Source organism: Electrophorus electricus, chromosome 13 (assembly GCF_041902795.1).
Source record: "Electrophorus electricus isolate QZ-2024a chromosome 13, ASM4190279v1, whole genome shotgun sequence".
NCBI lineage: Eukaryota > Metazoa > Chordata > Actinopteri > Gymnotiformes > Gymnotidae > Electrophorus > Electrophorus electricus.
In genome coordinates this window covers 4,043,420-4,061,123 of record NC_137509.1, presented here as the reverse complement: position 1 = coordinate 4,061,123, position 17,704 = coordinate 4,043,420, and the positions used below count along the sequence as shown (strand labels likewise).

General features: G+C 47.9%; 2 protein-coding genes across 6 annotated transcripts in view; one reads left to right on the top strand and one right to left on the bottom strand.

Annotated features, from left to right (window-relative positions):
• The first annotated feature begins 651 nt into the window (after positions 1–651).
• Positions 652–12,503, top strand: LOC113589208 (tetratricopeptide repeat protein 39C-like). 4 transcript variants are annotated; one of them, XM_027028749.3, is made up of 14 exons: positions 652–1,427; positions 3,807–3,855; positions 4,565–4,699; positions 5,357–5,471; positions 6,774–7,305; positions 7,731–7,899; positions 8,035–8,128; positions 8,523–8,630; positions 8,723–8,832; positions 8,945–9,068; positions 9,212–9,309; positions 9,491–9,595; positions 9,831–9,869; positions 10,066–12,366. In XM_027028749.3, the coding sequence occupies exons 1-14, from the start codon at positions 1,294–1,296 to the stop codon at positions 10,153–10,155; spliced, it is 1,902 nt and encodes a 633-aa protein (XP_026884550.2). In that variant the 5' UTR covers positions 652–1,293; the 3' UTR covers positions 10,156–12,366. The 4 variants fall into 4 exon arrangements, with proteins under 4 accessions (XP_026884550.2, XP_026884552.2, XP_026884551.2 ...); XM_027028751.3 differs by having other exon boundaries at positions 653–1,427; positions 4,565–4,693; positions 10,066–12,502; XM_027028750.3 differs by having other exon boundaries at positions 653–1,427; positions 4,565–4,693; positions 5,354–5,471; positions 10,066–12,502.
• Position 12,504: 1 nt separating this feature from the next.
• Positions 12,505–17,704, bottom strand: part of si:ch211-241e1.3 (laminin subunit alpha-3) — a 64,333-nt gene continuing 59,133 nt past the window's right edge. For both annotated transcript variants that reach the window (XM_081695217.1, XM_081695218.1), the window contains 6 exons: positions 17,335–17,490; positions 17,005–17,170; positions 16,585–16,712; positions 13,937–14,030; positions 13,689–13,808; positions 12,505–13,196 (listed from right to left, as the gene is read on the bottom strand). In XM_081695217.1, coding sequence (XP_081551343.1) covers positions 13,021–13,196; positions 13,689–13,808; positions 13,937–14,030; positions 16,585–16,712; positions 17,005–17,170; positions 17,335–17,490 — 840 coding nt within the window. In that variant the 3' untranslated portion in view covers positions 12,505–13,020. The remainder of the gene's footprint in view (positions 13,197–13,688; positions 13,809–13,936; positions 14,031–16,584; positions 16,713–17,004; positions 17,171–17,334; positions 17,491–17,704) is intronic.

The window sequence follows — 17,704 nt, the reverse complement described above, 5'->3', positions numbered from 1 at the left end:
AAGAACATGCGGTTCCTATTTGCTATAATGGTGTGTGGTTTCTGTTGCGCGTTAGGTGATAGGTGGCGGCACTTATGCATATCGTAAACCCAGTTCCTCCTATTAACGGTGCTTACATCAACGAGGCAAGCCTGTGGTGGTTGCAAGAAGGTGATCGACTGAAGAGCAAGACGGATTTGGAAGAGCTGAAACTGAAGTGTACAGAAAAAGGCGCAACCTGTGCAATGCAAATAAATAAACATTATTTTAAAAACGCTTGACAAACGCCTGGCTTGCAGTTTTTGCGCTAATTGGCACATCCGTGAGTTCCATCCGCCTCACGCCGTTTATTCCACTTTTAAATAAGATAGCGTTCACATGGCGCCGATCGACCGCTCCGGTAACTAGACATATGACTCGGAGTGTCTATAACTTGTCTAATAGCCTTGCGCTCAACGCTTTTACACAAAAGCTATAATGATGATTCAACATTAGAAATGGGTTAAAAAGACGTGGCATCTCCAGATTCGTTTACAAAGGACAGGTAGATCTTTAAAGGTTGTTATAGGTGCAGTCACATCTAATGTTTACACTCTTTATTCAGGAACAGCAGCAAAGCAAAGCGCTGCATTTTCTAAATTTCTTAAGCAAGTCTAGCATACTCCGTTGAAATAGTTGCTTAGTTAGGTCTACCTAAGAAGGTCTAGCATACTCGAGCATTTGTGTTGTTTGGGGCTGCCGGAGCAGGTCAGTAGGAGCACTGCTGTTAGATGGAGCAAGGCAGGTGTCCGTGCGTTTATCGCCATCGCAGCTCAGCTCTTACAGCAAACCATGACTCCGACCTAAGCCAAGCGCGCTCAGTGCCGTCACGCGCACGCCCACGCCCGCATGCGTCCTCTCGCGCAATCTTCAACCCCAATTACGGTACTGTATGTGCAAAAACTGCTCTCAGATCAGCGTAAGCGAGTTACTTCCCACAGCATAGCAGCTCTGTTAGGTTCGTCCGGGTACGCCTTCAAACGGCAGCGAGCCAACTTCCCTACTGAAAACCGAGCGTGAAACACGGGTCTGTCCTCGGGCTCCGGGTAAAGAGAGTGCATTCAACGCTTTTTCTCAGGTGGAGCTGTCGGTTCCGGCGTTTTGAACACTGGAAGTGCTCTAACTTGCTCTCGCAGCTCGTGTCGCGCTCCCGGCTCTCAGCAGCGAGACACCGCCTCCCGCGGCGTGTATGAGCGCGATCTTCTGCTCGGTCTCGGGTCTGCTCTCGTCCGGTACAGGCGGTTTTTAAACAGCGTCTCGGCGTGTCACTGAGCCATGGCAGGAGCCCAGCAAGCAGACCCCTCGGACAGCCCCGCGCAGGTCGACGATGCAGAACTGTCTCTCCAAGGAATAAACATGCTACTGAACAACGGCTTTAAAGAGAGCGCCGAGCTTTTCCACAAATACAGGTGAGGCTTTACTTTCAGAAGTACAACCGTCCTTGCGTTTGAGTGACGATGGCTTATTAAGCCTGCTTTGTACATGTCATATGGGCCTGAGGAACTATTAGCTGCATGTCGTAAGTGACTCTTCCGAGTTTCGCCAGCTAACGCAGGCGGGCTTTGACTTGCGCTTAATTCCACTAAAATGCTGGTAGGCCATTGATGAGCAAATCTAAAAAATAAAATAAAAAATCTAAAAAACAAAAAAAAAAGCCATACCATTTTACTTTAAGATTCATTTAAGAATGGCAGAAAATATCTTCCCAGTTCTAAAGCAAAGAATTAGTTCATCCGAATCGTACTTTTGAAATTAATTTGCCGGGAAAAAGTCAAAACTCAAAAGTGCAATGGGGACTTTTTTTTTTCGTCAAAGATGCACGCGCCCGCACGCTTCTTCACGCGGTCCGCTTGAGTCGCATGGAGAGTATACGGCTCGCGCTCATGGCACGCGTGCAGTAAGTCTCCGGCGCTCCTGACCTGCTCAGGCTGTGCGGCGAGCCGGTTAGATGGTTCCTTTGCTGGGCTGGGCTGGGCTGGGCTGGCGCTATGTTTAGCGTGGTTAGTTTGGCCCCGCTCCCAGCGGCCACACCGCGAGACCGCAACACCGGCTTGGCATCTTGGGAGCTTCGAGCGTAAATGAACAGTTCTGAATGAAATGACCCTCCCAGGCCCCCCCAAATATGTCAACGCTCGGTCATGTTGCTCATCAGCGGAGATGCATAAGCACGCAAATAAAGTAGCTTTGAAGTCATGAAGCCTTGTCTGTCAACTCCACCTCTCTTCAAGCCAAGTTAGACATGCATGCGTCTGATCTGGTATCTGGCACTTTGTATGGTCTAATAGGGCCATACATGTGAGTTGTTATAGTGCTGTATATGATGTAGAGATATATTTTGAGTGATTTCACACTACGATGAATTTTGGTCATCGTGTGAAAGGACTCAAACATCATCATGATTCAGTTACAGGGTAATTCCTCAGACATGGGTAAAGGTCAGATATGGCCCTGTGTACGGTGCTGTTCGATTTAGAGTTAGAGATGCTGTAAATTTGAACCTAGGACAAATCCAAAACTGGAGCACGTTTGTCTTGGTTGAAGGCTTGGTTGAAAGAGGCACTTGGCCGGTGAAGTGGTGTTTATAAGGGCAGTTTCCTTCTTACACTTCATCATTGTTCAGCACTTCTTCCTTAAACTAGACACTTTCAGGCTGCGTTCGTTCAAAACATCTTTTGTTCATTTTACCGAAGTACATGTAGTATGCTGAATTCATAAGAGTAAGTTTTCTGTACCGTTTTGTGCTTTAGGGATAAATGCACCTTTACAAACCATTATTTTATGCAAATGTATTTTGTAGGAGTGAAAACAATAAGACTTTTAAAAACATGTGTGGTTGTTGCTAAGGTAATGGTGTAGCTAAGGCAAGGCAGGCTAACATGAGGCCCATCTGACCTAGGGGAATTTTAGACCAAAACATTTTTATTTAGTGCTTTGCTTGTTCTAGCAGAAAAAAAAAAGCTTTTACTTTTTACTTTTATTGTCACATATGGTACAAAAGGACCTGTCATAGACTTCAGCTGAACATAATTCTAAGATCATGAAGCACTAACAAGCTTTTAATGTAGCATTATGAAGTTTTTATATGTAGCTATATAGCTATTCAAGTTTTTGCCTCTTCATTTTCAGGGTTTGTGCAAATACTTAAGTCTTTGAAGTGCCCAATTTTAAAAGTTTGAAATTCCAGTAAATGCTTGCTTTTTGTGTGTTTTTTTCCCCCTCAAAATAAGTCAACTAAATTTAAATTAGGTTGGAAACAAATATATTGTTAAATGCAATTTTGCAACTAGTGAGAGTGTTGTCTTCCTGTTGAGCTTTTGGCTCCAAATTATTAGTCAAAATGGCTGTGATGTTTGTCACTGAACTCTTAACAGAAATGTCTTTTAGCTACTGTTAAACCACCACACCTGGCTGACAGCTTGACGGGCTTCAAAGTCAAGGCGATTGTGTGTGGCTTTGTAGCAACTACACAGAAAGCCAGCTACAAGCTTTACAAGACATGCAAATGGTTTCAGAACAATACAAATGCTTTCAAAATGACTGACTGACTGTGCTGAATGTGTTTTCACTAAGACAGAGGGCCTACATTTGTGTTTAAATGTGTTGCTCTGGAAAATGTTTGAAAATCACTCCCGCAAACCTGTCAAAGCCCTAAAGTCTTGACCAGAGTTGCTGGACTCATGGAATCCCATTGGCTAACAGAAAGCACTTGCGGCCTAAAAACCTCTCACTCAATATGTCATACTCACTTTGCTGCATTTTATTTGTGTGTGTGTGTGTGTGTGTTCCAGGAATTACAGCCCTCTGATGAGCTTTGGTGCTAGCTTTGTCAGTTTCCTGGTAAGCTGTTTCCTACCATATACTTCTCTGTGCACAATGTAGCTTTTCAGAATGTAGCAAACGTCCCCAAAGCATGGATTGTCCGTGCACCGTGACTAGCACACGCCATGCCTGAGATCAAAAGGGATCCACGATTGATTCTAGGATGACTTGGCCTTGCTAGCACCTACCTGATCTACCAGCTTAGGTACCGGAGACAGTGATTTGCATGAGAAGTGAGTGATGAGCTACTCCAGGCAGTCTTCACTGAGGACCTGTCCAGCCTGTGTTGTGCCGTGTTCTGTGGAAGCAGCTGAGTTAGCCGATCAGTGGCCACAGAACCTTGATTGTGTGATTTCGCATGTGCTGGGCAGATGGAACCGAGCAAAAAATAAACCAAAACACCAGGCCTTTAATGTCTGTGTTCCTCAAGTATTGATCAAAGAGCTCTGATCCATCACATGGGAGTCTCTGAGCTCACCACCAACCGGGCAGCTCCAGGACGATGAGGGGGAGAGCAGGGCATAAAAGTGTTAAGCAAAGTTCACGAGTACCTTACTAGTTCAGTCATAGGGGAACAGCCACAGACCAGAACTACCCGGAGGCCACTGATGGCATAATATTATTACAGTATTATTGATGCATGTCTTTACGTCTTCTGTACTCAAAATGAGGTGCGGCGCACGCCGTTCTGTTCACACGTGAGCGACGTGCTGCGTTTGTCGCCCAGAACGCCATGATGACGTTCGAGGAGGAGAAGATGAAGTTGGCATGCGAGGACCTGCACGCCACAGAGAAGCTGTGCGAGGGTACCGCCCCCGGCGTCCTCCAGACCATCAAAAGCAAGATCAGAAAGAGCGTGAGTGTGAGTGGGTGCAGCTGGCACCGTGCCAGTGTTTTATGGGATATTTAGACTTCACGACATGTGAAGGCACTGCTGTTAAACGGAGGCCTGGAATGTGACACATGAGGAGTTTCAGGGACTGTATTTAATACCCAGCGAGGAGCACGACGGGAGCAGTGCCGACATAGTGCCGATATAAAACCCCTGTAGATTAAAGCAGAAGTTTGATCCAGTAGAACGTCACCGTTATTTACGCTGGCAGACTCCATTTGCCTTCAGTGATGCCACGTTTAAATTTACTCATGATACAAAAAGAAAAAAATCTGTTAATCCTTTCACTCACAAATATTCCCAAAAATGGAAATGGAAGCTTGTCGCTGCATAGAGGCGATATCCTTGTTTTCCTAGCTCAGACTGAAAGCCTGTGTGAGAGACCGGGGCAGTTCATCGGTTTAACTCCTCCACGAGCATATGTGCCCTTCCGTAACCTGTACAGGTCTGTAGGGTAGATTCTTGGCCCACAGTCCACAGGGCGTGCTTCTCTCAGCAGGATCTCGGCTAGCTGAAGGACTAGAGAACTCCGGTTTGCTCACCATGTTGCAGTGTGTTGCCTGCCGAGGAGACTGGCGTTCAGGACGTGCCCCACACCCCTGATGGCTGTGTGCTCAAACCCAGCAGGTGGAGAGCCCCAGGGCAGAGGTGGCTGCGTTGGAGAGGATACAGCGACTCATCATCGTGGCGGACTGCCAGGTCTACCTGGCAGTGCTCTTCTTCATCAGGCAGGAGATCTCAGGTCGGTCCACCTGGACACGTTAGTAGACCCACGGCCGTCTGATTCACCGACACAACCCAAGTTCCTTACCGGTTCTCTGGTTTCGTTGCATATTATATACACTGTATCATTTCCTCATGTAACTGATTATGTGGGTTGGTTTTAAATGTCAGTGAGGGATGTCTGTGGCTTTCATCACAGTAAAGACATGTTGGTCATGAAGGGTGAATTCTTTCAGTCGAGTGTAGCTTCTAGTCAGAAGAAAGGAGTGAACTGAGTGATGTTGTTGTTGTTGTTGTTTTATATAGTAAGTAAATATAGTGCATTACAAATATGGCGTCCCACAAAAATATTCCACACCCTGAAGTCATCAGATTTGTCTGGATCGAAAATGTTACTCGCACAGACTGTTCCAGCCAGTATTTTAAAAAAATATACTTTTTTCAAAGTCTGCATTCATAATGTTACTTGATTATATTTAATAAACAAATGCTTGCATAAGAGAACTTGCTTGTATTGAAAAACCCGCTTGCATAAGCATTTGGCCTTTCCCGGCGAGCACTGGGTAGAAGAGGCATGTCTCGGGGCAGGTTTCTGCAGCCTTGGCACTGCTTGGGGGCGATTCTCACCGATCCCCCAGGCACGCACACTCCAGTTGTTCACAGCTGTTGGGTGATGCTTGCGGGCTGCAGAGCTGAATTAGTGCAGTCGTCTCGTTTGGATTGACATCTGGACTTTGACTTGGTTCTTGTAGAACCTTCAACCCTTTTTTACCTGACGGTCTTGTTTCGGCCTTGGGCTGGAGGTCTCCTTAAAGGCGGTGTCTCTCGCGGGCTTTCGTTAGCAGACTGAAGCGCTTTGTCTTGTAGCTCCAGTTTTAACAAGATGCCTCGTCCTGCTCTAAACTCTTTGTCTCTGAACTCTCTTCATCAGGATTTTCTTAGAATGTTCTTTGGTCCTCATTTTCACAACTATATCCTCCCTCTCTCTCTCCCTCCCTCCCTCCCTCTCTCTCGCCGGCTGGAATCCTGTTGTGCTTGTTAGAGCTGTATCTTTTCATCTGTGGACTCTTGGAGCTTTCACAGTACTGGCATTGAATACTTTTGCAAACAACAAAATATCAAGTTGCCATATATAGTCCAGGTGTGTGTGTGTGTGTGTGTGATGACTTTTAAGGGGTTGTGTGTGTACTCTGCAAGGCACAAAGCTTGTCTCGGAGGTCTGAGGACTGTTGGTGAGCTGTCATAAAGGTTTACCGCAGTAGGCAGTTGATTTGACCGTTATACTGTAGTTAAATGCCTTCCTGTCCCTCTTTTCGGGCAGCGTATATTAAAGCTGGCTGGATCCTCCGCAAAGCCTGGAAGATGTACAATAAATGCTACAGTGACATTAACCAGCTCCAGGAAGCCTGCCAGAGAAGGTCCTCGGCTCCGCAGGGGGTGCTGTCGTCCTTCACCCAACAGGATGCATCCTCCTCTGAACGCGTCAAGCACAGTCAGACGTCCCCTCTTCTGCCTGAGCCCCAAGGCACCCACGTCCCCGATCGCGTGGAAGACGGCCAGAAGGACCCACAACCTACTAGTCAACCCAAAGGCAGCCGGAAGGCTACGTCCCAGTCATACCAACAAGGGACGCCCAGCCCACGGTGCGAGGTGGGCGTGACGGCGGACGCTCTGAGTCGGCTGAAGGGCTCGGTCTGCTTCGGCTATGGCCTCTTCCATCTCTGCATCTCCATGGTTCCTCCTCACCTGCTGAGGATCATTAACTTGCTGGGTTTCCCTGGCGACCGGCAGCGGGGTCTAGCATCCCTCATCTATGCAAGCGAGAGTAAGGACATGAAGGCTCCTCTCGCTACGTGAGTCGGCGTAACAAACCTCGGCACCAGTGGCCCATGCGCTGTGAGCTCTAATGGTTTTGGGTTGTTTACAGTCTTGGAGAGACACGTGTGCGCACACACACACATACACACACCTATCTATCCATCTATCTGTCTATCTATAATGTGTGTGTCTGTGTGTGTGTGTTTTGTAGTTCTGGACATATGAATAATGTGTAAACAAGATAAATAATGTAATGTAATCACAAAGTCCACATAACAAATATGGGTTAAAATTATTCAACTTTTGACCAACTTACTTCTTTAAGATTATGAGTAAAATGAAATCAAAAGTTATATCTTGGATGAGATTACTAATAAGGTTAATGTATTTCATCTCCGTGTGTAATGTACACACTTTGACAAGGAAATAGAAGTGCTCTGAGCAGCTTTCTGTCTCTCAGGCTCGCCCTCTTGTGGTACCACACAGTAGTGCAGCCCTTTTTTGCCCTGGACGGCTCAGAAACGGAGACGGGACTTCTGGCAGCACGAGCCATTCTCCAGAAGAAGGAGGCAGATTATCCAAACTCTTCCCTCTTCACGTTCTTCAAAGGCCGGGTACTGCGCCTGGAGGTGAGCTCACGAGCCCAGCTTCCTGTTTGATGCTCCTCTGCCCGGTGTCGTGCTGTCGACCTCCCGGGCCTCGTCTGCCTTTGTCACTGAGCTGATCTGTGTTGTCCAACCCGCCGGCCCGTCTGACCATGCCAGTGCCAGATCAGCAGTGCCTTAGTGGCCTTCAACGGTGCCTTGGAACTGGCGAGCGACCAGAAGGAGATCCAGCATGTGTGTCTCTACGAGATCGGTAGGTGGTGCTTCACCTTGGCAGGCTGCACACCCCGTGATCTGTTTTAGAGCTACGGAGTAATAATGTTGCCACTTGGTAAACCACATGGAAATAAACTTGCTAACTTTAAGCCAGTTAAAGAAATGATGGTTAACTTAACATAAACAGTAACGTTAATCACTAATGTAATGGTATCAGGAACTCGCAAAAAAAAACTTCTGAGACATCATCTCAAAGCTAATGAGTTGGGTTACTGGGGTTACTGTGCACCCATGTGTATGTATATTGCTCTTTTGTGTAGAACTCCTTTAGTTCTCTTAGGTTGGTTCTGGTCTAGTTTGGGCTGTGCTCAGTGATGTGCTGGCCCAGTCCAGCATGATGAAGGTGTTTTCACAGTGGTGCCACCTGTCAGGTTGGTGCAGTATGATTGAGCTGAGCTTTCCCGAGGCGTCCCGAGCCTTCGACCGGCTGAGGGTGGAGTCACGCTGGTCCCAGTGCTACTACGCCTACCTCACCGGAGGTAAGCACAGACCCCTTACGCTCCCGCTAAGGCACCCTCGGAGCCCCGCTGATCTGTCGACCTGACTGGCCACGTCCGTGTCTGTGATCCAGTGTGTCAGGGAGCCGCAGGAGATCTGGATGCGGCTTGCTGCGTGTTCAAGGACATGGCGGGTCTCTACAGGAGAAAGCACAATCAGATTGAGCAGTTTTCCATGAGGAGGGTAGGATTGCCGGAAACCACACACACACACCCTGTTCAGGCAGCAGCTCATAAGCACTTAAACAAGTGTGTGTGTGTGTGTGTGTGTGTGTGTGTGTGTGTGTGAGAGATAGGCCGAGGAATTAAGTAAGCTCCCACCTACAAAAGAGCGGTGTATCTTGGCTGCCATTGAGGTGCTGTACCTCTGGAAAGCTCTGCCCAACTGCTCGGACTCCAGACTTCAGCTCATGGTTGAAGGTCATTACCGTACACACCACAGGAAATAAGAGCAGGCACCCACCTCGCGCCTCCCTGTCAGGGGGCCGGGTGTCCTCGTGTCTGAGTACAGCATGAATGTTGGACGCGGTGCTCTGTCTCATCACTCTGTCTGGCTGCATCAGTTCTACAGCACGTGGACGACCCTTCCTCTTCTGGTCTGAAGCACCTCCTGCTGGGGGCCGTGCACAAGTGCCTTGGCAACGGTGCCGGCGCAGTGCAGGTAAAGTACGCTGACGTGGCCGTGCGGCGCAGGAAAACCAATCCCAATCCAAGCATCATCTTCAGTGGGCGTGTGTAAATTAGATAAGATTGCACTGTATGGGCAGGCGTACACACACACACACACACACACACACACACACACACACACACATAGTAGAGCTTGTGTTTGCACTCTGCAGTGCTTCAATGTGGCTCTGAGGGATGAGGAGAACCAGGTGACTGACTTCTATGTGCAGCCGTATTCCCTGTACGAGCTGGGATGTGTGCTACTGGAAAGCGCAGAGGCAAGTGTGTGTGTGTGTGTGTGTGTGTGTGTGTGTGTGTGTGTGTTTGTGTGTGTGTGTGTGTGTGTGTGTGTGTGTGTGTGTTTTAACTGTATGCTCTGCAAATGTATGTGCTGTAGACATGGACATCTTGCACGTGTAGCACACCAGGGACTTGTGTGAACTAGAAGACACGTGAAGTTCTTTTCTTATTCGGCCAGCAATTTAATATTTGTCATTTGCTCCCTTTTATCAGTCCCAAGCCAAAGGAAGACGACTGCTGCTTCAGGCCAAGGTACAGTGGGTACAGCGGACGCTCCGCCACTTTGTTTAATACGGGTGGAGCTTCACTTCCTCCACCCACACAACCACACGATTAGTTCGTATGAGTTGAAACGTGAGCGTATGATTTAGGCGTAGTTTGGCAAGTTTAGGTTGCGGGTCCGCACGGACGGTGTTCCTTCGTACACTTTTGCTGCCTGTCTCTGCAGGAGAACTTCGCTGGGTATGATTTCGAGAACAGGCTTCACATGCGCATCCACACAGCCCTGGCCTCACTGACAGGGCCAGGCCCTCAGTAGCTCCGCCCCGATTCCCAAGCCTGCCCACCAAATCAATCCTTTCGCCTTCCCAGAAGAAAGCTTGACCCGGAGTGGTGTAACATGGAGGCATACGGTCGGGTGGGGCATTCGCGTTGGAAGCGGAGGAGAGAACTAAAGCGTGCGTTTCTGTACATGGATGCCAAAGAGCCGAGAGCGCCGTACCTACGTTGGAGCGACCTCTGCCGGTAGGCATCATAACGCCGGGTGAAGACGGCGACACTCTGGTGGGCACCCCACCCAGCGCAAAAATGAAACGGACAGTGTGCTCCTCCAACTGGGGCGGAGACCTTGTGGCTGGATGTCCCGAGTGACTGAGGGCTGTATGAAGACCTGTTGTAATGAGAACTACCCAATCAGGATGGCCTCTTTCGGAGTGCACTCTGACCCTTTACAAATCCTAGTCTTACTCAACCTCTTACTGGTCCCTCTGTAGGAGGAGGGACTGGCATTGTACAGTGAGCTATGAGACACTGTCTCTACAGGTGAGGGCTTTTCCAGCATGTCCGTCAAGCCCGTGCTCATCTGCGGTTTCTGTTGCTCTGGACTGGCCTCCATCCCACTGGAACAGAGCATGACTGTTTGGCCAGTGGAGGAGTACGGCATGACTCGCAGCTCCTGGCCGCGGTTTATCATTTTACAGATGCCAGCGTTTCAAATTTTCAATAATTAGATTTGTGATGAATTTAAAGCGATTCAGTAATAACACTGTTCAACAATGATATTGCTTCCTGCAAAAAAAAAATTATGTATTTTTGCACACTGAATTCAAATATGTTTTCAGAATATTTATCAGCTATAATTTTTTTTTTTTGTTCCAGTATGCTCGTGTTTCACTATGTACAAAAAAGCACCACTGAGGAAAGTGGTCGCCATTGGTATTGGCAGATGTCAGCACACTGAAGAGGGTGTGTTCCTGAGGTCACGTGTGAAAATCAGACATTGTACATAGAAATAGGTTTGTGCATATTTAAAGTGTGATACCTTATTTAAGGAGCAGTAAAATATTTTAATGTAACACAATGGTCCAGTTACTTAAAAACCATACGCAATCTAACAAAAGATTTGTATTCGGTGCAAGAATCACTGTAAGGTCCAACATTTGAAAAACTAAAGTTGACATTGAACTCTCTGAAATCTTATATTCCTGCAGAAGTTGCCTAGCAGTACCTTTCAGGCACATCAGTTATTCTTGTTCCTGAAAACTGAAAAATGTCCAACAGCGTTGCTGTTCCTCGAGCCGGTGAACAGCGCTAACGTGCCTAAAGTTGTCCTGAAATGTCACACATTTCATGCCAGTGTCCTGTTGAGCAGAAAACTGATACTGAGTGAAATGCATCTAAATTAACTTACTGAGCTGGAGTTGCAGAAACGCCCTGCTGTAAAGCAGATGGTTGCCGAGGTTACATAAAAATTCATCCTTCCCTGACCTGTACAGCCAGAGTCGGCACAAAAACCTGGGGCCAAATGGAGGGTCTTTATTATTTTCATTATTATTGTATATATTGGTCCCCTCCTGGGGCCACCCCCTCAGTGTGGGGCCTGCGTGGTGCTCCCCTGCACCAGAGCACCCGCATGGCCTGTGGGATTACACCATCAGACTCGCCCGCGGGGGTTGCAGTCATGTGCAAAGACCATGACAGAGATGACTTCATATGCGTCATCAAGAAATAGAAGTTTGTAGCGTAAAGGACAGCATTAACGCTTTTAAAAGAGAAAAGTTTGTGTTTCATAGATGAAGTTGCAGGTGTATTGTCTTAAGAGCACTGTTGTCTGACGAGGCCCCAGTGTGCGTGCAAGGAATGTGTTTCGTAACCTCAGCGTCTAAAAAATAAACACCGGAACCATTGTGTGAATTGTGTCTGGTCAGGAAAATCTAGATGCAAGATGGAGGCCAAAGAACATATTGCACACCCAGCAGTGTGGATCGACTACCTCATTAATGAAATATTGATTTAAATATTCCTGCGTAATCCAGGGAAAAGGATTTTCCATAATTTAATGTTCAACATTTGTGCATAGTTTAGTCAGTTATTTGACAGTAAACTTAAAAAAATGCACATTTCTAATCAGCATTTATACTCCCCCATGAGAGACTCGGCGCAGAGGAACAGTACCGTCAAACAAATCACGCTTAGGCCCTAGCTGTGACACTCAACAGCTGGGGCCCACAAAACACATCAGGCTGTCTCAACAGAGTGTCAGTGGATACACACTCCTCAGAGTGAGGCCGCGCAGCCGCACGTCGGGGTGAGACATTTGAACTCTTTAGTAAAGATGGTCATGCTTCCTTGAAATAGTCGCTGTTGATGTATTGAATTATGAAATTCCTTGAGAAAAAGAATTTTAATGAAATAAACTTGCAGATGGAATCAACAGTATAAAAATGGTCCATAATCTTACCTTACAAGTTTTTCACAAAATATAATACAACTTACAAAAATTTTGATATACAGTACATCAGGTGGACACAAACTCACCCACACAAATTCAGATTCATCCGTGTTAATATGACACTTAAATTAAGAGGAATTAATATATTAACATTAAATAACTAATACACTTTATATTCTTCATGCCAGCAAATAATATTGTCCAAAGAGAAAATAAACTTGGATCGTGTTGTTTAGGGAAAATCTAGTGCTTGGCTAGAGGATCCCTGTTAGAGATGTTTGGAGATGGAACGTCTGATCATGTGTCCAGGTTGTGGTTCAACTGATAATCACACAGGACGGGCGTAAGGGCAGGAACATAATGGAGCTGGACTGTCCAGGGCGGAGGCTGCGTGGCTGGAGGGACGAACCCCTGTGCTGGACCGGGCCCTCGCGCCTACAGCGGTCAAACAGACTAGGCCTCGCGGCTGGGCCGAGAACGCCTCAAGTTAGACGGACAGTCTCGGAGACTGACGGGGCCGAACACCCTGGACAGCTTCTCGAGGATGACCGCAGCACCGTTGATCAGAACGTTCTGGAGACAGCCGACATAGGACTCAGAAACAGGGAGGCTCGAGAAATTAAGATGATCTGCAAGAGAAAGAAATCAGGCAGGAGTTACAGCCTTTAATAGAATCTGAAATATAATTGGCTATAATATGGAAATGTTCAATATGTTTAAGGTAATAACTTTAATATGATTTTGTATAAATGCAAAATGTTGGGGGTTTTTTTTATAAGGAGTTTTAATAGTACCAAGTGTTATTTTAATATGGTTTATGATATTACCATATTTTATTTACTATGATTCATAATTATTTAAAAAATTTTAAAAAGATTTTGAGTAACGCCAATTCCTCTATAAAAAAGAGAATTCATGCAGAATGTCTCAGCCAAACACGATTTATTAATGTGAAAAGGCTGGTGCAAAAAATACTATTGGTCTGAAAAGTGCCCGGGAAAATGAATTTAGGAGAAATCAGCTTCTCTTTCTTTTTATACGAGATGCAGAGATTAAAAACAACACCCTTTAAAAAAAATGTAAATCTGTGAAGTGTATGTAAGCAAGCCATGATACAGCACCTGGAACGCCGCCTACATAGACAGGGTACGTGGCCTTGGGAGGGGAGGTGCTGCTCAGTCCTATTGTATACATGCCCTCTGTGTCAACATGCATCTCCACCACATTACTGCTCTGGATAACTAATTCAGGGGCAGAACGGCCTGGTCAGCTGACAGATCAAACCTCAAAGGCCTGAGAACCTGTACAATTTCTATATTATAAGGGTTTTGTGTAATTCAGGTGGTACTCGGATTGAAGCAAGACTTACCTGCTATCCGGTGGAATACCCCATCACACAGGGGATGCTTTGGTCGCACAGCCACGCTGAATTCACCCCCACCCTTATTCACCTGGGCAACCACCTGCAAATATCAGGTGAGCCATGTTACAGCAGGCATTGCTCCCGAAACCTCACTGGAGAGTTAGCTCTCTGCTGCAGAGACCGTGCTGGAGAGTTAGCTCTCTGCTCCAGAGACCGCGTTGGAGAGTTAGCTCTCTGCTGCAGAGACCGTGCTGGAGCGTTAGCTCTCTGCTGCAGAGACCGCGTTGGAGAGTTAGCTCTCTGCTCCAGAGACCGCGTTGGAGAGTTAGCTCTCTGCTAATTCACTGAGCTACCACTGCACAGGGATTGTATTCACTTGGTTTTCAATCATGCTTACATTTTTCACCTGTGCAATCATCTATGTTTAATCTTCTGTAAAAAAAAAAAAAAAAGTGTACCATTCTTTCATGCAGCTGTCATGCTTTCAGCATTAGTCTTCATAAACTACAGCAGTAGTGTGTGCTACACACTATCCTAAACTATCCTGAATGCTGTGAAAGCTCCAGATCATCATACTAGATCTCAATGATCTGATCAGGATTGACCTGCTCAATTTGAAACCTAGCCCCAGACCTAGTGACAAAAATGGAAAATATGTCACGTATATCAGTAATGACCAATCAGCTATCAAATAGGGGAAAATCCAATTTGCCAACTATTTATCAAGCTAAGAAAACATCAGCAATCTAATACAGCACTGCAGTTGACCCGGGTGACTGGGGCTGATCTGAGGACTGACATGGGGACTGATCTTGGGACTGACCTGAGGATTGATCTGGGGACTGATCTTGGGACTGATCTGAGGACTGACATGGGGACTGATCTGAGGACTGACATGGGGGATGATCTGGGGGACTGATCTGGGGACATCTGGGGGATGATCTGGGGACTGATCTGGGGGAAGATCTGGGGATTGATCTGGGGAAGATCTGGGGATTGATCTGGGGGAAGATCTGGGGACTGATCTGGGGGAAGATCTGGGGGAAGATCTGGGGACTGATCTGGGGACTGATCTGGGGGAAGATCTGGGGACTGATCTGGGGGCTGATCTGGGGGATGATCTGGGGGACTGATCTGGGGACATCTGGGGGGATGATCTGGGGATTGATCTGGGGGGATGATCTGGGGATTGATCTGGGGGAAGATCTGGGGATTGATCTGGGGGAAGATCTGGGGACTGATCTGGGGGAAGATCTGGGGACTGATCTGGGGGAAGATCTGGGGACTGATCTGGGGGCTGATCTGGGGACTGATCTGGGGGAAGATCTGGGGGCTGATCTGGGGGCTGATCTGGGGGAAGATCTGGGGACTGATCTGGGGGAAGATCTGGGGGCTGATCTGGGGGCTGATCTGGGGGAAGATCTGGGGACTGATCTGGGGGAAGATCTGGGGGAAGATCTGGGGGAAGATCTGGGGACTGATCTGGGGGAAGACCTGGGGACTGATCTGGGGGAAGATCTGGGGACTGATCTGGGGGCTGATCTGGGGGAAGATCTGGGGGAAGATCTGGGGACTGATCTGGGGGAAGACCTGGGGACTGATCTGGGGGAAGACCTGGGGACTGATCTGGGGGAAGATCTGGGGACTGATCTGGGGGAAGATCTGGGGACTGATCTGGGGGAAGATCTGGGGACTGATCTGGGGGAAGATCTGGGGGAAGATCTGGGGACTGATCTGGGGGAAGATCTGGGGACTGATCTGGGGACTGATCTGGGGACTGATCTGGGGGCTGATCTGGGGGAAGATCTGGGGGAAGATCTGGGGGAAGATCTGGGGACTGATCTGGGGGAAGATCTGGGGACTGATCTGGGGGAAGATCTGGGGACTGATCTGGGGGAAGATCTGGGGACTGATCTGGGGGAAGATCTGGGGACTGATCTGGGGGAAGATCTGGGGACTGATCTGGGGGCTGATCTGGGGACTGATCTGGGGGAAGATCTGGGGGCTGATCTGGGGGCTGATCTGGGGGAAGATCTGGGGACTGATCTGGGGGAAGATCTGGGGGCTGATCTGGGGGCTGATCTGGGGGAAGATCTGGGGACTGATCTGGGGGAAGATCTGGGGGAAGACCTGGGGACTGATCTGGGGGAAGACCTGGGGACTGATCTGGGGGAAGATCTGGGGACTGATCTGGGGGCTGATCTGGGGGAAGATCTGGGGGAAGATCTGGGGACTGATCTGGGGGAAGACCTGGGGACTGATCTGGGGGAAGATCTGGGGACTGATCTGGGGGAAGACCTGGGGACTGATCTGGGGGAAGATCTGGGGACTGATCTGGGGGAAGATCTGGGGACTGATCTGGGGGAAGATCTGGGGACTGATCTGGGGACTGATCTGGGGACTGATCTGGGGACTGATCTGGGGGCTGATCTGGGGACTGATCTGGGGGCTGATCTGGGGACTGATCTGGGGGCTGATCTGGGGGAAGATCTGGGGGAAGATCTGGGGGAAGATCTGGGGACTGATCTGGGGGAAGATCTGGGGACTGATCTGGGGGAAGATCTGGGGACTGATCTGGGGGAAGATCTGGGGACTGATCTGGGGGAAGATCTGGGGACTGATCTGGTTTTCCTTTCTCCTACAGCATGGCATACCTCTCCTTGCCGCATGAACACGGTGACATGGTGGGCATCTCCCACGTGCAGCAGGAGGCCGGTCTCTGTACTGGGCCGCACCTCGAACACCAGCTCAAAGCTCTGCTGGCCCAACACCAAGGAGTCATCTGCACAAACACCTGTAGTCACTATACTTACAAGTATCCTTTTTACAAAATAATTTCTGTATGCCAAATGTCACACTCAAATAATACATGGTCAAATTTTCAATTTAATATCTAAACAAAATCTTTTTTATTATCGCATTTGTTATCGATAGTACATTTTGATGGTCGGACGTTAACGGCATAATTTGCCAAATTCACATTGATATGCAATAATTCATAATCTTGTGTGCCTCTACTGTTATTAAAAAAAGATATTTCCCCCTAAATTGACATAGGTTTGGCTGGTACTCACCAGCGATGACATAGGCTCCCTGTCCTGAGAAGTAAGCTCCACTCTCTGCATGGCCCTCAAAACAAGGACCCACCCCATGGTTCATCAACGGTGCTGCTGCAGGCATGCCGTTCATCTTGAAGTTGCGTACACAGCCTACCACACCATGCTCGGGCAAAACTTTCCACTGGATATAAGGTGGTAAAAATCTCAGGTGAATCTCTATTTACTGGATAAATGTCAAAGAAAAATAATTCCACCAGGCAAAACGATGGAATTTCAGTATACCGCTTTTCCCATTATCAATTAAGTTACTAGTCTGTTGAATATTTCATGTCTAATCTTTGTTACCTTGAGATCAGCCTGTGTGGATGTTGGAGGGGTGCCCAGATAAACGGTTGAGCTCAGCTGCAGAGATGAGCTCTCTCCTGCCTCCAGCAGTCCGTCCTGGGCCCTCAGGCCATCAATCACCAGGCGGAACCTGCGTTTCTCCAGGCTCAGCGTCACCTGAAGCAGAACCGAGCCCATGATGAGGAACCACTACAGCACGTTTTCAGGGAAGCCCTCGGTAATGCTTCTCAGACTGGCTGCTGTATGTCCTGGTATCTCCAGAGCTCTGGTTAGAACTGGGGGACAGATGTCCACCAAGCTGTGGAACCAACTCCAGAACACGCCAGTTTGCCCATGGACATCTCAGCCCTCACTTAATCTTGGATGTGGA